Source organism: Delphinapterus leucas, chromosome 11, assembly GCF_059928025.1.
Source record: "Delphinapterus leucas isolate spDelLeu-1000000601 "Yukka" chromosome 11, BTC_Dleu_Yukka2, whole genome shotgun sequence".
In the NCBI taxonomy this organism is placed as follows: Eukaryota; Metazoa; Chordata; class Mammalia; order Artiodactyla; family Monodontidae; genus Delphinapterus; species Delphinapterus leucas.
In genome coordinates, this window is record NC_143139.1 from 1,311,167 (window position 1) to 1,326,839 (window position 15,673).

The following is a 15,673-nucleotide window of genomic DNA, read 5'->3' on the forward strand; positions in this document are numbered from 1 at the left end:
CCCCTGCTCTCTGCAACTAGAGAAAGCCCGCGCGCAGCAACAAAGACCCAATGCAGCCAAAACTAAATTTTTAAAAATTAAAAAAAAAAGTCACAGCTACAATTAAAAAAAAAAAAGTTTGGAAACGGGAAAAGGTATGGAGAATAATACCGGACAATGACCTCACTTCTTCTAAAACGTAGCCTAACTGGGTTCACACATCCCTTATTCAACTTTCAAACAGATCAGAATCACTGCCCACCCCGCACCCTACTCCCATCTCACCACAGCCAGTTACTAACAAACATCGTCAGGTTCACTGGGCCTCACTCGAGATGCAGCTTTTTTGTCTCCAGGTCTCTCCTTTGTCTTTCCTCCCGTGTCCCCTCAGCCTCCATATAAAAACTGGACTTTTTTTTTGATCAAGGTGATTAGTAAAACAACTAAGCCAATATTTTCCAGTCAAGTTTTACCAATGTCTGTAGTAGGAAATGTAAACTTCACAGCAGGAAGGAGTTAAAAGGTTTTAACAAGAAAAAAAATTAGGACTTCCCTGATGGTGCAGTGGTTAAGAATCCACCTGCCAATGCAGGGGACACGGGTTTGAGCCCTGATCCAGGGAGATTCCACATGCCATGGTGCAACTAAGCCCGTGCACCACAACTACTGAGCCTGCGCTCTAGAGCCCCCGAGCCACAACTACAGAGCCCACGTGCCACATGTACTGAAGCCCGCGGGCCTAGAGCCCATGCTCCATAACAAGAGAAGCCACCACAGTGAGAAGCCCGCGCACTGCAACGAAGAGTAGTCCCCACTTGCTGCGACTACAGAAAAGCCCACGCATAGCAACGAAGACCCAACACAGCCAAAAATAAATAAATTTATTTTTTTATTTTTTAAAAAGAATTAGGTAGGAGACTTTGGGTTTGATTAAAGATTTTAATGCAAACAACTTGGAGGATGGAGAAGTAATACAGGTATACAAGGTAAAAAAGACGACTACGGGCATGAAAAGGACAAAACCAAGGCACACTAATCCATATGCTTGGCGATTACTGCTGCTCTCTGGTGACATGTGCGTGTGCGAGCGCCTGGGAGCATCAGGGCAGGCCAGGACACCAAACACAATAGAAAACAAACAAACAAATGTTGGAGAGCACTGCTTCATACATCCAATGAGACTTTTATTCCTCAAAAGCGTAATGAGCATTAGACAAACGGTGACAGCTGACAAAATTAACTGACATGGGGCTGTTGTGAAGAGGCACCCAGAGCAGGCTCTCCTCTTCAGGAACACAGAGCAGATCTGCCGGCCAGGTCGCTTCTCCCACAGTGTACCAATCGGGAGTAAAAATAAAGGATGTGGACACCTTTAAAACTCTCTTACTAGTCAAAAGATTTCATCAGCTGTCCTTAAGCAACAAGATTAATTACCAATAGAGAAGGAACCAAGATGGCAGAGCAGAAGGACGTGCTCGCACTCCCTCTTGTGAGAGCACCAGAATCACAACTAGCTGCTGGACACCCATCGACAGGAAGACCCTGGAACTCACCAGAAAAGACGCCCCACGTCCAAAGACAAAGGAGAAGCCACAATGAGACGGTAGGAGGGGCGCAATCACAGTAAAATCAAATCCCATAACTGCTGGGTGGGTGACTCACAGACTGGAGAACACATGCCACAGAAGTCCACCCACTGCAGTGAAGGTTCTGAGCCCCACGTCAGGCTTCCCAACCTGGGGGGCCGGCAACGGGAGGAGGAAGTCCTAGAGAATCAGACTTTGAAGCATAGTGGGAATTGATTGCAGGACTTCAACAGGACTGGGGGAAACAGAGACTCCACTTCTTGGAGGGCACACACAAAGTAGTGTGCGCATCGGGACCCAGGGGAAGGAGCAGTGACCCTAGGGGAGACTGAACCAGACCTACTTGCTAGTGTTGGAGGGTCTCCTGCAGAGGCGGGGATGGGGGCTGTGTCTCACCTTGAGGACAAGGACACTGGCAGCAGAAGTTCTGGGAAGTAATCCTTGGCGTGAGCCCTCCCAGAGTCTGTCATTAGCCCCACCGAAGAGCCCGGGGAGGCTCCAGTGTTGGGTTGCCTCAGGCAAAACCACCAACAGGGAGGGAACCCAGCCCCACCCATCAGCAGACAAGCGGATAAAGTTTTACTGAGCTCTGCCCACCAGAGCAACGGTCAGCTCTACCCACCACCAGTCCCTCCCATCAAGCCTCTTAGACAGCCTCATCCACCAGAGGGCAGACAGCAGAAGCAAGAAGAACTACAATCCTGCAGCCTGTGGAACAAAAACCACATTCACAGAAAGACAGACAAAATGAAAGGCAGAGGGGCTATGTACCAGATGAAGGAACGAGAGAAAACCCCAGAAAAACAACTAAATGAAGCGGAGACAGGCAACATTCCAGAAAAAGAATTCAGAATAATGATAGTAAAGATGATCCAGGACCTCGGAAAAAGAATGGAGGCAAAGATCGAGAAGATGCAAGAAATGTTTAACAAAGGCCTAGAAGAATTAAAGAACAAACAAACAGAGATGAACAATACAATAACTGAAATGAAAACTACACTAGAAGGAAACAATAGCAGGATAACTGAGGCAGAAGAACGGATAAGTGACCTGGAAGACAGAATGGTGGAATTCACTGCTGCAGTACAGACTAAAGAAAAAAGAATGAAAAGAAATGAAGACAGCCTAAGAGACCTCTGGGACAACATTAAACGCAACAACATTCGCAATATAGGGGTCCCAGAAGGAGAAGAGAGAGAGAGGGGACCGGAGAAAATATTTGAAGAGATTATAGTCAAAAACTTCCCTAACATGGGAAAGGAAATAGCCACCCAAGTCCAGGAAGTGCAGCGAGTCCCATACAGGATAAACCCAAGGAGAAACATGCCGAGACACACAGTAATCAAACTGGCAAAAATTAAAGACAAAAATTATTGAAAGCAGCAAGGGAAAAACGACAAATAACATACAAGGGAACTCCCATAAGGTTAACAGCTGATTTCTCAGCAGAAATTCTTCAAGCCAAAAGGGAGTGGCATGATATACTTAAAGTGATGAAAGGGAAGAACCTACAACCAAGATTACTCTACCCAGCAAGGATCTCAATTCAGATTCGATGGAGAAATCAAAAGCTTTAACAGACAAGCAAAAGCTAAGAGAACTCAGCACCACCAAACCAGCTCTACAACAAATGCTAAAGGAACTTCTCTAAGTGGGAAACACAAGAGAAGAAAAGGACCTACAAAAGCAAACCCAAAACAATTAAGAAAACGGTCATAGAAACACATATCGATAATTACCTTAAACATGAATGGATTAAATGCTCCAACCAAAAGACACAGGCTTGCTGAATGGATACAAAAACAAGACCCATATATATGCTGTCTACAAGAGACCCACTTCAGACCTAGGGACACATACAGACTGAAAGTGAGAGGATGGAAAAAGATATTCCGTGCAAATGGAAATCAAAAGAAAGCTAGAGTAGCTATACTCATATCAGATAAAATAGACTTTAAAATAAAGAATGTTACAAGAGACAAGGAAGGACACTATATAATGATCAAGGGATCAATCCATGAAGAAGATATAACAGTTATAAATATATATGCACCCAACATAGGAGCACCTCAATACATAAGGCAACTGCTAACAGCTATAAAAGAGGAAATTGACAGTAACACAATAATAGTGGGGGACTTTAACAACTCACTTACACCAATGGACAGATCATCCAAAATAAAAATAAATAAGGAAACACAAGCTTTAAAAGACACAATAGACCAGATACATTTCATTGATATTTATAGGACATTTCATCCAAAAACAGATTACACTTTTTTCTCAGGTGCGCACAGCACATTCTCCAGCATAGATCACGTCTTGGGTCACAAATCAAGCCCCAGTAAATTTAAGAAAATTGAAATCATATCAAGCATCTTTTCTGACCACAACGCTATCAGATCAGAAATTAATTACAGGGGAAAAAACGTAAAAAACACAAACACATGGAGGCTAAACGTTACTAAATAACCAAGAGATACCTGAAGAAATCAAAGAGGAAGTCAAAAAATACCTAGAGACAAATGACAATGAAAACACGACGATCCAAAACCTATGGGATGCAGCAAAAGCAGTTCTAAGAGGGAACTTTATAGCTATACAAGCCTACCTCAAGAAACAAGAAAAATCTCAAGTAAACAACTAACCTTACACCTAAAGGAACTAGAGAAAGAAGAACAAACAAAACCCAAACTTAGCAGAAGGAAAGAAATCATAAAGATCAGAGGAGAAATAAATGAAATAGAAACAAAACAATAGCAAAGATCAGTAAAACTAAAAGCTGGTTCTTTGAGAAGATAAACAAAATTGATAAACCATTAGCCAGACTCATCAAGAAAAAGAGGGAGAGGACTCAAATCAATAAAATTAGAAATGAAAAAGGAGAAGTTACAACAGACACGGCAGAAATACAAAGCATCCTAAGAGACTACTACAAGCAACTCTATGCCAATAAAACGGACAACCTGGAAGAAATGGACAAATTCTTAGAAAACTATAACCTTCCAAGACTGAACCAGGAAGAAACAGAAAATATGAACAGACCAATCACAAGTAATGAAATTGAAACTGTGATTAAAAATCTTCCAACAGGGGCTTCCCTGGTGGCGCAGTGCTTGAGAGTCCGCCTGCCGACGCAGGGGACACAGGTTCGTGCCCCGGTCCGGGAAGATCCCACATGCCGCAGAGCGGCTGGGCCTGTGAGCCGTGGCCGCTGAGCCTGCGCATCCGGAGCCTCTGCTCCACAACGGGAGAGGCCACAGCAGTGAGAGGCCCGCGTACCGGAGGGGGAAAAAAAAAAAAAAAAAAATCTTCCAACAAACAAAAGTCCAGGACCAGATGGCTTCACAGGTGAATTCTGTCAAACATTTAGATAACAGCTAACGCCCATCCTTCTCAAACTCTTCCAAAAAACTGCAGAGGAAGGAACACTCCCAAACTCATTTTTTGAGGCCACCATCACCCTGATACCAAAACCAGACAAACATACTACAAAAAAAAAAATTACAGACCAATATCACTGATGAATATAGATGCAAAAATTCTCAACAAAATACTAGCAAACAGAATCCAACAACACATTAAAAGGATCATACACCACGGTCAAGTGGGATTTATCCCAGGGATGCAAGGATTCTTCAATATATGCAAATCAATCAATGTGATACACCATATTAACAAATTGAAGAATAAAAGCCATATGATCATCTCAATAGATGCAGAAAAATCTTTTGACAAAATTCAACACCCATTTATGATAAAAACTCTCCAGAAAATGGGCATAGAGGGAACCTACCTCAACATAATAAAGGCCATATACGACAAACCCACAGCAAACATCATTCTCAATAGTGAAAAACTGAAAGCATTTCCTTTAAGATCAGGAACAAGACAAGGATGTCCACTCTCACCACTATTATTCAACATAGATTTGGATGTCCTAGCCATGGCAATCAGAGAAGAAAATGAAATAAAAGGAATACCAATTGGAAAAGAAGTAGTAAAACTGTCACTGTTTGCATATGACATGATACTATACATAGAGAATCCTAAAGATGTCACCAGAAAACTACTAGAGCTAATCAATGAATTTGGTAAAGTTGCAGGATACAAAATTAATGCACAGAAATCTCCTGCATTCCTATACACTAATGATGAAAAATCTGAAACAGAAATTATGGAAACACTCCCATTTACCACTGCAACAAAAAGAATAAAATACCTAGGAATAAACCTACCTAGGGAGACAAAAGACCTGTGTGCAGAAAACTATAAGACACTGATGAAAGAAATTAAAGATGATACCAACAGATGGAGAGATAGAGCATGCTCTTGGATTGGAAGAATCAATATTGTGAAAATGACTATTCTACCCAAAGCAATCTACAGATTCAATGCAATCCCTATCCAATTACCAATGGCATTTTTTACGGAACTAAAACAAATCATCTTAAAATTTGTATGGAGACACAAAAGACCCTGAATAGCTAAAGCAGTCTTGAGGGAAAAAAACGGAGCTGGAGGAATGAGGCTCCTTGACTTCAGACTATACTACAAAGCTACAGTAATCAAGACAATATGGTACTGGCACAAAAACAGAAACACAGATCAATGGAACAGGATAGAAAGCCCCGAGATAAACCCACACACGCATGGTCAACTAATCTATGACAAAGGAGGCAAATATGTACAATGGAGAAAAGACAGGCTCTTCGGTAAGTGGTGCTGGGAACACTGGACAGCTACATGTAAAAGAATGAAACTGGAACACTCCCTAACACCATACACAAAAATAAGCTCAAAATGGATTCAAGACCTAAATGTAAGACCGGACACTATAAAACTCTTAGAGGGAAACATAGGAAGAACACTCTTTGACATAAATCATAGCAAGATCTTTTTTGATCCACCTCCTAGAGTAATGGAAATAAAAACAAAAATAAACAAATGGGACCTAATGAAACTTCAAAGCTTTTGCACAGCAAAGGAAACTACAAACAAGATGAAAAGACAACCCTCAGAATGGGAGAAAGTATTTGCAAACGAATCAACGGACAAAGGACTTATCTCTAAAATATATAAACAGCTCATGCAACTCAATATTAAAGAAACAAACAACCCAATCCAAAAATGGGCAGAAGACCTAAATAGACATTTCTCCAAAGACGACATAGAGGTGGCCAAGGAGCACATGAAAAGCTGCTCAACATCACTAATTATTAGAGAAATGCAAATCAAAACTACAATGAGGTATCACCTCACACCAGTTAGAATGGGCATCATCAGAAAATCTACAGACAACAAATGCTGCAGAGGGTGTGGAGAAAAGGGAACCCTCCTGCACTGTTGGTGGGAATGTAAATTGATACAGCCACTATGGAGAACAGTATGGAGGTTCCTTAAAAAAATAAAAATAGAATTACCATATGATCCACCAATCCCACTACTGGGCATTTACCCAGAGAAAACCATAATTCAAAAAGACACATGCACCCCAATGTTCATTGCAGCACTATTTACAATAGCCAGGTCATGGAAGCAACCTAAATGCCCATCAACAGACAAATGGATAAAGAAGATGTGGTACATATATACAATGGAATATTACTCAGCCATAAAAAGGAACGGAATTGAGTCATTTGTTGAGACGTGGATGGATCTAGAGACTGTCATACAGAGTGAAGTAAGTCAGAAAGAGAAAAACAAATATCGTATATTAATATATGCATGTATGTGGAACCTAGAAAAATGGTACAGATGAACCAGTTTGCAGGGCAGAAGTTGAGATACAGATGTAGAGAAGAAACATACGGACACCAAGGGGGGAAAACCGCGGTAGGGTTGGGGATGGTGGTGTGCTGAATTGGGCCATTGGGATTGACATGTATACACTGATGTGTATAAAATTGATGACTAATAAGAATCTGCAGTATAAAAAAAGAAACAAACGAACAAAAAACAATACTAAAAAAAAAAAAGATTAATTACCTGCCTTGAACTGAAATGAATCAGTAGCTCGTGTACAGTGAAACTGCACTAAAGTGACTGAACCTCAGGGGCAGTTAAAAACAATCTGGCCAACATCAGTGATGCAAATGCACTCTCATTCTGACCAGTCTACTGCATCCAAGTCACATCTAAGGCCTGGGCTGAAAAGAGCATGTAAATTAGTCCATTCTTTCCTCCACCCAGACACCCTTCCTCCTCCAGGCCGATTCCCTTCCCTTCCCATCTCTGCCAGCTTCCCCTCCCCCTCCCCTCTGCAGGCCACACCCACCATCCTGCTGAGCCCCTCCAGCCATACATACTCTGTTCCTTTCCTCAGAATCCCAGCAGACAGAGCAAACCCAGCACAAGGAGCCTGAACTCCCGATCCCACGGCCTCGGACCTGCTTCCCCTTTGGCCGCCCGTCTCCAAATGGCAGCTTTGTTCCACTTCTCCAGCAGAAAGCCTTTCAGTCACACCTGACCCTTCGCTCATTTCATAACTAACCCAACAACCTGCCCTGCTGACTCTCCCTTCCAAGTGGATTCAGAAACCACCCTGTGTCCTCAATGCCTTCTCCGTCCACTGTCTCAGCATCGACTTCCTCAGGGCCTTCCAACTGGACCCCTGTCCGTGCACATCAACGGGCTCAAGTCCCGCTGACACTCAGCCCTCTGACCCCAGCCCGCAACAACCAGCCTCCTGCCCTCTTCTCGGGGACCCGCAGCGCTCCTGCCAGGGGCCCCCTTCCTGCATCTGCATGGCTTCCCCATCATTCCCCAATCCACCTACTGTACTTTATTTTTCTAATTAACTGATCACCTATTTATTATATGTTTATTTTCTTTCTTCCACTATTATGCAAATCCCTTGAGAAGCTTCCTGGATTTTGCTTGTGGCTGTTTCCCTGAAATGCCCAGTGAGTATTTAGTAAATGTTTTTTGAAAGTTAGCCAGCATCCATAAGCCAAGATCCTAAACTTAACACAGTAAGACTGTATCACACACAGTAAGCCCTAAATTCTAGCTATTATAAGGGATAATAATTTAAAATATGAATATTGAACAGCATATTATGAATATAAAGCATCTGAAACATTTTATGACCACTCGGCAGTTTGGTCTGAAGTCATTTAACAATTACCTACATCTGTGAAAACTTTTCTCTCCAAAAATTTAATCTGGAAGGATTCACTAATACAGCAGGCACAGGGGTTGGTCTGAGGTTAAATTAAGCTCACAGGCTGTACAGGAGCCCTTCTGGGGTCAGCGCAGTGTTGGGTGTCCTGGTGTCCTGGGCGGAGGCACCCTCCCAGCCCCCACGGCTGCGGCACTTCTCCCCGCACTTCCGAGCCCATCTCCCACTTCTAACACAGACCATCTCCTCCGCTGCCCTGTGAGAGGTGCTCAAACTCAATTATTGTCACATTGCTTGTTCAGAAGCCTCCCAAAACTCCCACAACTCACCAAACTGAGACACGCTCCAACCCGAGTATGCCATTCGAAGACCTCAAATGACCCTTTCAATATTCTCTCCATTAAAGAGGCATCTTGTGGAGAACTAGCCAGCTGTATTTTTCAAAAATAACAGGTATTTCCCAATCTTTACTCCTGTTTGTTTCTTCTGTTAGAATAAAGGTCCCGCCTTCACGCCCACCCATCCCATCGCAGGGGCCCAAGGCCTCAGGGGGAAGGTGGATTTCCTGTGGTGCTCAGAGGTGGCCTTCGAGCTCAGCCCCAAGGACTTCTGCTAATTGCTTTCACCTGGACGATGACAGTCACAAGAGCCCTAAGCCCACAGTGCAAGTGTGGAGGGGGTGGACAACAGGTGCTGTGCTGTGTTTCTTTTTCTGCCTGTGGCGCCATCAACTATGAATGCTTGAAAAGGAAAAGGGGCTTGAAAAGTAACATCTCAACTGACAGATTATTTAAAAGAGCATCAAGGAAATACTTGTTTTGCTGGACAACTTACTGACATTGGTGGGAGTCAATAACTAATGTCAGTAAATTGTCCAACAAATCTAGTTGCACTGAAGGAAAAGAATAAACCCTGAACCACCGGAGGAGGAGAGACACGTTCCTCCTGTAGGATTAACTAAGACTTCTGCATAAACGCAAACTTCTGCTTCTGCTGACAAATACCAAGGGCCACCAGCACGGCAGCTCGGTTACATGCCAGCGGGAAGACCTTGTTTCCTTGATGTTGGGAATGAGGGGAGCACCCACAACCAGAAGGAGGGCAGCTTTCCCCAAACAGCTCTCCAGGACACCACAAAGGGCCAAGGAAAATGAAACCAAACCTGTCAACCACTGCCTGCTGATTTGAGTGGAGATGGAAGGCTGCTAACACCGGAAGAGACCCAGAGGGGTGATGTCCTAGGCAGGAAAAGACAGTATTTGGTGCAAACGTGAGAGAATTTTCTCCTCCAAAAAGAAACATGTGATATGAAATACAGGATATAGCTCAACTATCAGGACACAGACTGAGACCCTCAGAGCAGCCGACAAATGACAGAGACAGAGACACTCTGTCACATCCAAGACTGTCTCTCTCCAGACATGTCAACTGCAAGCTTCACACTTCAACGAGAGGGGCAAGAAAACTGAGCCCCTAAATCAGGACCCCTCTCAAGGTCCAAAATGAGACTCCAAGTTACAAGTGTAAACAGACAGATGTCATAGGTGACGGGATACCGAGGACACCATATCGCCTTCTTGGCTGGAGGAAGAGGGTCAGTCCCTGTAGTAAACAAGTGCTGACCTAAGTAACTTTGGAAATGAGTAGAATCTGCGAGATTACAAGAAGCACTGCCCCGAAGCACTGTACTCTAGTTGGTAAAGCTGTTTCCCATGGGGATATGTGTCATAACAAGCCTGACACTGCTGGACCCGGCACTGGAACTGGACAGTCACCTGGTGGATGGCAGATGTGGGAGCCGGCTTCTCTCTCTGCTGCAGCTGCACGGGGAGCTCACAGAGAAGCGAGGACGGGCCACGAAGCAAGTGGCCTGGGAGACCTCAGTATGAACTCATGATTAGCCTTACATAGCGACGATTAATACATAAATTATTTATACACCTTAGTACACACACATACGTCTCCTTGCGCTATCAGCTGAGAGAGCCCAGAAGCAAAAATAACCCAAGAGCAAAGTGCACACCTAGCACCCAAATCTCAGTTTTCAATACCGTTCTCCAATAAAAGAAACCTGAGCTTCTTGGAGAAATGGCAGATTCTAGGATAGGGGTTGGAACTGTAGTAAATGGAGGACCTTTTAGTGTCTGAAAGTAAGGAAGCACTCAAAAACAAAACAAAACAAAACAAAGCCACCCCATAGGGCTTCCCTGGTGGCGCAGTGGTTAAGAACCCACCTGCCAATGCAGGGGACATGGGTTCGAGCCCTGGTCCGGGAAGATCCCACATGCCGCAGAGTAACTAAGCCCGTGTGCCACAACTACTGAGCCCGTGCTCTAGAGCCAGCAAGCCACAACTACTGAAGCCCACGCACCTAGAGCCTGTGCTCCGCAACAAGAGAAGCCACCGCAATGATTAGCCCGCGCACCGCAACCAAGAGTAGCCGCGCTCACTGCAACTAGAGAAAGTCCGTGTACAGCAACAAAGACCCAACACAGCCAAAAATAAATAAATTTTTTAAAAAAGCCACCGCATAGCCAAATGATACAGTTCCCAATGGCCAAAGCTGGAACAACTTGAGTAACAAAATAAATAAACTATTGGATTATAAAAGCATAAAAATGCATAAAAGAATAAAACAATAAATATTTATAAATATAAATAAATAAAAAGAATAAATGAATCCAATGAAAAACTGTGCTGTGAGGGCATCATCTGTGGCTCAGCGGAGGGTCACTCTTTAGTGCAGAGAGGTCTGGACTGAACAGAGCTCAGCAGAGGAGGGGCGGGTCCGCGGCCCCCGGGAGGCATCGCTAAGGAGCAGCCCGCAAGGTGCGGGCTCGGGCGGCACTCAGACCACAGGCCTTCTATGCGCCTGTGCTACATGAAGGCCATAAAGGGGTCCTAGTGGTGGAGGCTTTTTTGTTTGGGGGAAATTTATCTCCCGTTTGTTTAGGCTACTTGTGCCAGAGAAACACCTGCAGGGCACACACTTAGTGGCCCTTTGTACAGACACCTTGGGAAGGCACGGGCTCTGCTCAAGGAGCTGAGAGGCTGGGACGCTCCTTGCCGAGGAGGTGCCTAAAGCTGCATATTTGGAAAAGCCAGGTCTCCCGCACTGAACTTTCAGAAAGGGTGGAGGTGGCTTCCCTGGTGGCGCAGTGGTTGGGAGTCTGCCTGCCGATGCGGGGGACGCGGGTTCATGCCCCGGTCCGGGAGGATCCCGCATGCCGCGGAGCGGCTGGGCCCGTGAGCCATGGCCGCTGGGCCTGCGCGTGCGGAGCCTGTGCTCCGCAGCGGGAGAGGCCACAGCGGTGAGAGGCCCGCGTACTGCAAAAACAAAAAAACAAAACAAAAACAAAAAGGGTGCAGGGTGCACAATGGTGTCAGTCATGAAGAAGTTTAAGAATTTGAAGAGCTGCAACCAAGAGGCAGCGCCACTGTGTATCTGCCGTCACATCCGGTTCTGTGCAGGCCCTGCAGGTAAGAGAAGGAAGAGCTGGATTTAACCAGGACTGGCTGGAGGTGTCAGAGGAAGGGCAGCAGTGGTGGTGGCCAGCCCTGGCATTCCTCCCAGGGAACCCCTGCCTCCTCATCCTTCAGCCCCATGCCATCTCCCCTCCTCCAAGGCGAGCATCTGTGGCTTGCTTCTGACCCCACAAGACAGCAAGGGTCACGGGATGACGCCAAGGTGATGCTCAGTGTCGGTGCATCCCAAGATGTCTTGGAGGAAGCAAGCGGCCGCATGGAGGGCTCCCGTGGCAAAGAATTGAGGGGTGGCTTCCCATCCACACGACAGGCGATCGTGGCAGCAGATCCCCCCACTTCTGGAGTTGAACCTTCCGAGGCCACCGCAGTCCCCACCAGGCCTGGCCGCGGCGGTGCACAGCTCCTGCCCAGGGGAATTGAGATAAGGAGCACGTGCGGCTTTAAGACGCAAAGTTCACACCCGATGCACGCTGTTACACATCAGTCTTATGCAAGAGAGGAACTATAACCGACCATGAAAATGAAAGTGGGTCAGGAAGATGCGCATGTAGGAACCGAGAAAGCTGAAGAATTCGTGTGTGCACATCCGGGGAAGGAAGGTTGCCGGAGCTCAGGTGCCGGGAGTAAAAGCTGGCGATGCTCAGAGTGCTGGGCTTCACGTTAAAGTCATGCAGGTTTTGCACCTGTTGGTAAACGACAGGTCTAGGCTTTTTCTCACTGCGTCGCACTTAGAAGATACTAACAACACAAACTTGTACAGCCTTCTCAGGAACTAACAGACCTGTCTTTCCCTGCTCAGCTGCGGGATCAATTTCTCAGTTCAACTGTTCGTCATGACACCCCACACGCTAAGCCCTGGCCTGCAGTATGGACATGTCGCTAAGCGGCTTATCACTAATCATTCTGGACCAGTCATCTTGCTACTCAAACCACATCACCAGAAAACTTAGTGGCTTAAAATAACAACAAACGTGTTTTCTCTCACAACTCTGAATCAGGAACTTGGGAGCTGTCCGGCCTCGGGGCTTTCGTGAGCTGTCACCAGATGCTGGCTAGGGGTTCCATCATCTAAGGACAGGGGGTCATGTACACAGTGAGCACACAGGTGCTGGTGTCAGCCAGTCGGTCCCTTCTACAGGGGTCTCTACAGGGCTGCCGGAGCGTCCTTGCACTGCGTGACACGCGACCCAAGAGACCAAGGCTGAGGCTGTTCTGTCCCAGCCTCAGAAGGCACACACCATCCCTCCCGCTGGGTTCCACAGGCCACGTGGGTCAGCCTGACTCTGAGTGGGAGGGGACAAGGACCACTGAGACGTCTGGGAGGCTGGCTATTTCATACTCTTTTAAGTTGCAGTTACTGACGGCCACTAATACTAAGCTTGTCTCTGAAATCCAGCAACAACATCCAAATTTCTATCTCCCTGGTCAAATAACAGCTTCGCTCTATTCAGATGGCTTTCTTTAAAAAAAAAAAAACAGAAACGACTGGGGGGAGGGGGGTGATTTTTAAATGTCACTTATAATTGACAGTTTCAACAGTCCTCTCCCAGTAATTGATAGAGGTGCCTCCTCCCAGCAAATAACTAAAAAAAACTACACAGGATTGCTTGTTGACCAGATGGGTCAGCATTCTTATTCCTCAAACTAAAAAGAAACTATGAATATTGCTGAAATTCTTACTTACCTAGCAGTAAGAAGATAGAACAAAAGCTGACCTTTCCTCACAGTATAAATTTAAGTATAAAACTTTCTATTTTTTCAATTAAGAAGCACTTCACCGCACACCACAACAAAAGATCCCGCATGCTGCAACGAAGATCCTGTGTGCCACAACTAAGACCCGATGCAGACAAATAAACAAACAAACAAACAAACACGAAGCCCTTCACATATTGGTGCAAAATATTTTTAAAAAACTATAGTGTTTCACAACTGACGGCAACATTAGCTAACTCACACTAAGCTCTCACTACGTGGCAGGCACCGCGCTGCACTCTCTACATCCATTATCTCAGCTGACCCATTTGACAAATAAGGTGAAAGAAAAAGGAAGAGCCCTCCTGAGGCAACCTAACGGGCTGACGTCCGGCACAAACACCAGACCGGAATTAGCCTGAGTTAGAGAACTCCGGGTAGGACTCTTGGAGGAGGAGCTCAGCTTGTACAATTCTGAGGTGCAGAAAATTTCATCACAGACCAAAAATGTTATCGAAATTTAGATTCATATCAAGAAAATGTCTCTAAAGTCAAACTATCATTCTTATGTCAGTCATCTCCATATCCTTTACACAGAAAGGAGAATGTAGGGTTGATGCATCCATTTTGCACACAATAATAAACTACTCTAAATGACAATGTTGGAAAGATAGCATTGGCCAAATTTTACGGAACAGTCTCATAAATGGTACAAACTCTTTTAAAGGTAGGTTAGTAAAATTTATTAAATTTTCAAATGCACACCACTTCTATAAGTATGCTCACACATATTTTTATAACTGGCATGGAAAGACCTAAATATGAACCAGTAGCATTGTATGGAGGTGGAGGCAAGAAGATTTCTACATTTATTCAGTCAATAGACATTTGTGTGTCTACTGTATTTCATAAACAGGGAATTGACATGATGTATGGAAAGACTTCTCTGATTTCATAACCCTTACTGCTAGTGGGGAACACAGATAATCACAATTTTAAGTTTTTAAAACATTTACAAGACATGATGAGTCATCTCTTTTCTTCTGTCTCACTCCTCCCCAACCTCAACCCCAAGTGATCTCTCATCCTTTCTCGTGGCTTTAAGAAGTCCCTATACTCTGAAGGCTCCTAGAATTATCTTTCCAGCCTAGAACTCCACACTCTTTATTCAACTTCCTATACAGTAACCAATGTATAATAAACATCTCAAACTTAGCATTTCTAAAACCTGAATACAGACAACACCCATCCCACAAGTGTTCCTCCCCAAGCCCTCCCCACCTCAGTAAAGATCTACTTTACCTCCATTCCTTCAGTTTGGATGCTCAGGACAAAATCTTTAGTCTCACCCTCAACCCCTCTCTCTCACACCCCACATCCAACCCAATCACGAAACCTGCCATGTCTACCATTAACACCTAACCAATTCTTGCTACCTACCCTCACCACCCAGTTTTCTTTCCCCTCTCGCTCTTACGCCTGAGATCTTTAAAAAAGACCCCTTATGCCAAGACTGCCATCACAATCAAAATTCAAACTCAGGTCGTGGCTTAGAAGGCCTAGATGCCCTGCCTTCCCACAGTCTCAGGCCTCCATCCTACTCTTCCCCCGTGACTCCCCCCACCCGCTGGGCTCACACTAGTCCCCTACACACCAAGGCTACACTCAGCCTCAGAGCCCTGGTGCTCGTGCCCTCAAACCAAAATCCTCCATCATTTCCAGACATTTGCACCACCAACTCTCCTTCCGGAGCTACTCAAAGACAGGCTCCAAGCGCCACGCTGTTACACTCTTGAAGGGAAGG

The 15,673-nt window shown here is 45.1% G+C and overlaps 2 protein-coding genes across 6 annotated transcripts in view; one reads left to right on the forward strand and one right to left on the reverse strand.

Annotated features, from left to right (window-relative positions):
* Nucleotides 1-15,673, reverse strand: part of CECR2 (CECR2 histone acetyl-lysine reader) — a 156,281-nt gene that overhangs the window by 73,220 nt on the left and 67,388 nt on the right. The window lies entirely within an intron of this gene.
* Nucleotides 12,066-15,673, forward strand: part of LOC111176508 (large ribosomal subunit protein eL42-like) — a 60,731-nt gene continuing 57,123 nt past the window's right edge. The window contains exon 1 of the mRNA XM_089921605.1: nucleotides 12,066-12,168. Within this exon, the coding sequence (XP_089777731.1) occupies nucleotides 12,066-12,168 (103 nt within the window). The remainder of the gene's footprint in view (nucleotides 12,169-15,673) is intronic.